Raw genomic sequence first — 2,500 nt, forward strand, 5'->3', positions numbered from 1 at the left:
GGTACCTCTTAATCTCTCTTGCTAAGTGGACAGAAGGGTCCATGTTAAGAATTGTGCAACAGAGCACAAGACTACAGAACAACAAAACACAAATCCTCTAAGTGTTTCTCATAATGTAATCTTCCTTCACAAACAGATGTGCGAATAACAAGTAAAAAAAAGTAACGCTACTGTATGTTAGAGCAGCATCTGCTGGTGTTGTGTTATGACCAGAAGGGACGTTCCCCTTTGGATTTGTCATCTGGTGTCTGGTCACACTGGTTGGTTGGAGCAGCTTATTCACACTGGTTGGTTGATTAAAGGGATGTTCCACTTCTTTAAAAAATGTTCCTGGTTTGGCCCTGACCTTGGGTGTTGTGGATTAATCAGGTCAAGGCCAAACCAGGAAAACATGTTAAAAATGTGGAACATTCGAGAGGCATACTAGTTTGCTCGGAGTGGGATTGGTGTGTTTGTGTTGTCGGTGTTTTAGACATATTTTCAGAATGAATGAGGCCCTGTGGTGATACTATTAAAACAATCATGTTATTTGACTAAACTATTCCCAGTATCGGGTACAATAACGTAATACATGTTTTCAGAATACGTATTCAGAATACATTCTTAAGTATTGAGTAATCTGGTACGACACATTTCATAAATAATAAAATTATTACTATAGTATACTTTTAGAATACTTTATGTGTAATTTTGGCAACTAAAATCGATCTCACAACATTTCTGCTACTCTGCACTGCAGAGTAGCTGCTCAGCTGAGATGTGTGTGATCTGCGTCCACCTGACTGCACCGTGGTTTTTCCACACAGAGTGGCTGACACTGACAGGATGGCTGAAGGCTGAGGAAAGTCGGAAACCAGCACCATTTTAAAGTGAAAGAAGCCAAACATTGAGTCTTTCGAGAGAGACAAGGCAAAGCTATATCTGTCGCATGTCAACTTTGTTTTCAAGCTACTAAAACAAAATAAGACTTTTAGTCAGTGCTAGTTAGTGCTTAACTAAATCACTCCAGTCATTTGAACTACAGCCATGACATCAGTTGATTTTTCATGCTGAACAGAATTTCACCCCTATTTCAAAATCTTATTTGCCAGTGATGTGATTTGCAGGCCCCTGAGGATATTTTCTATCAAAATATGTTGAGAAATAGTGTGAGAAATAGTTCAGTGTGTTCATGCTTCTTTGAACAATAATTGTTTGCGTTTTCTTGAATGCTCCTGTTTACAAATGAAAACGTATTCTAAAAAGTAATCTGAATACTGAATACATTTTGAGCCATGTACTCAGTATTCAGTCTCTGAATATATTCTCAAAGTATTCTATACAACCCTGACTATTCATTTACCCTGTGAACATGCAGCTATTGGACAAGTGGTATTGAGCAACACAGCACTCTTAGCAGACAGTGTAGTGAATCTCCATGTGTAACAATTGCATTCACTGCAACTTCTATCAGTTATACTACAGTATGTAATTATTAGCATAATTATTGATTATTAGCATACCCAAGAAAATGTCTTGTGCTTTAGTACAGTGAACTTTGCCCTTCATTTATATCCTTTTCACACCACTGAGCTGAGCTGTACTGCATTGGCCTGGTTACGAATCCAGCATAGTTGCTGGAGCTGTGCTAAAAAGGACATCAAGTGTGATTTTAGTGAGTTAAGCACACAGATCTCAAGACAGCATTCTGCTCTGAATGAGACTGTGAGTGCACCTTTATTTATGCATCAAGTCGAAAAGACCTAATTCCAAGGCAGACGTCAAAAGGCCTCTTTCTAAAGGGAAACGTCAAAAGATCTCTTTCTCAAGGGAAACGTCAAAAGATCTCTTTCTTAAGGGAAACGTCAAAAGATCTCTTTCTCAAGGGAGATCTGATGTAATAAATATATAGGCCTACTAAGTTGAGGCTATAATATTTATGAATGTCATTGTACAACTTTCCCGATACACAGTGGTGTAGACATCACCTCATCTGCACGGGGGCTTTATAGGCAAGATAATCTCAAGATAATCGGATCCCAAATCCCAAAACCCAAAACCACTAACCCATACCCCCATATACAGTAGGCCATATGGCCCAAAAAATCCCCAGATCAAATCAGAGTGCAATGTGGGAAAGCACACTCCAATACCTTTCATATTTATACGAGTGCAAAGGGAAGAGGGGCTCGGCGAGGGACTGATTTGGCATTGGGTGAAAGAGTGGTTGGGATGTTGGTCGATGACATCATATCCTGTTTCTCTCCTCTCAGGGATGGAGGGGATGGAGTGTGCACTCCCCTTGGATGGGCAGCTGGTGTCCCTCAGCCTGCTCTCCGAGGAAAGCTTCCGGGAGTGCCGGGGTACCCTCAGCCTCACAGACTTCCTCATCGTCATCTTCTCCGGTATCTCCGTCTCTGTGGTGGCCATCATCGCCAGCTTCTTCCTGGCCTCCACTGTCCACTGCTTCCAACGGTTGAGCAAAGGTGGTAAAGCCGACGAGGAAGAAGGGAACGACTGA

The 2,500-nt window shown here is 41.3% G+C and overlaps 1 protein-coding gene across 1 annotated transcript in view; it reads left to right on the forward strand.

Annotated features, from left to right (window-relative positions):
* Positions 1 to 2,500, forward strand: part of lrrc38a (leucine rich repeat containing 38a) — a gene marked incomplete at both ends in the record, with an annotated part of 7,577 nt that extends 5,077 nt beyond the window's left edge. The window contains one exon of the mRNA XM_083675874.1: positions 2,253 to 2,500. Coding sequence (XP_083532000.1) covers positions 2,253 to 2,500 — 248 coding nt within the window. The remainder of the gene's footprint in view (positions 1 to 2,252) is intronic.

The sequence above is a fragment of the Argentina silus genome (genome assembly GCF_951799395.1).
Source record: "Argentina silus genome assembly, chromosome: 8".
NCBI classification, from domain to species: Eukaryota; Metazoa; Chordata; class Actinopteri; order Argentiniformes; family Argentinidae; genus Argentina; species Argentina silus.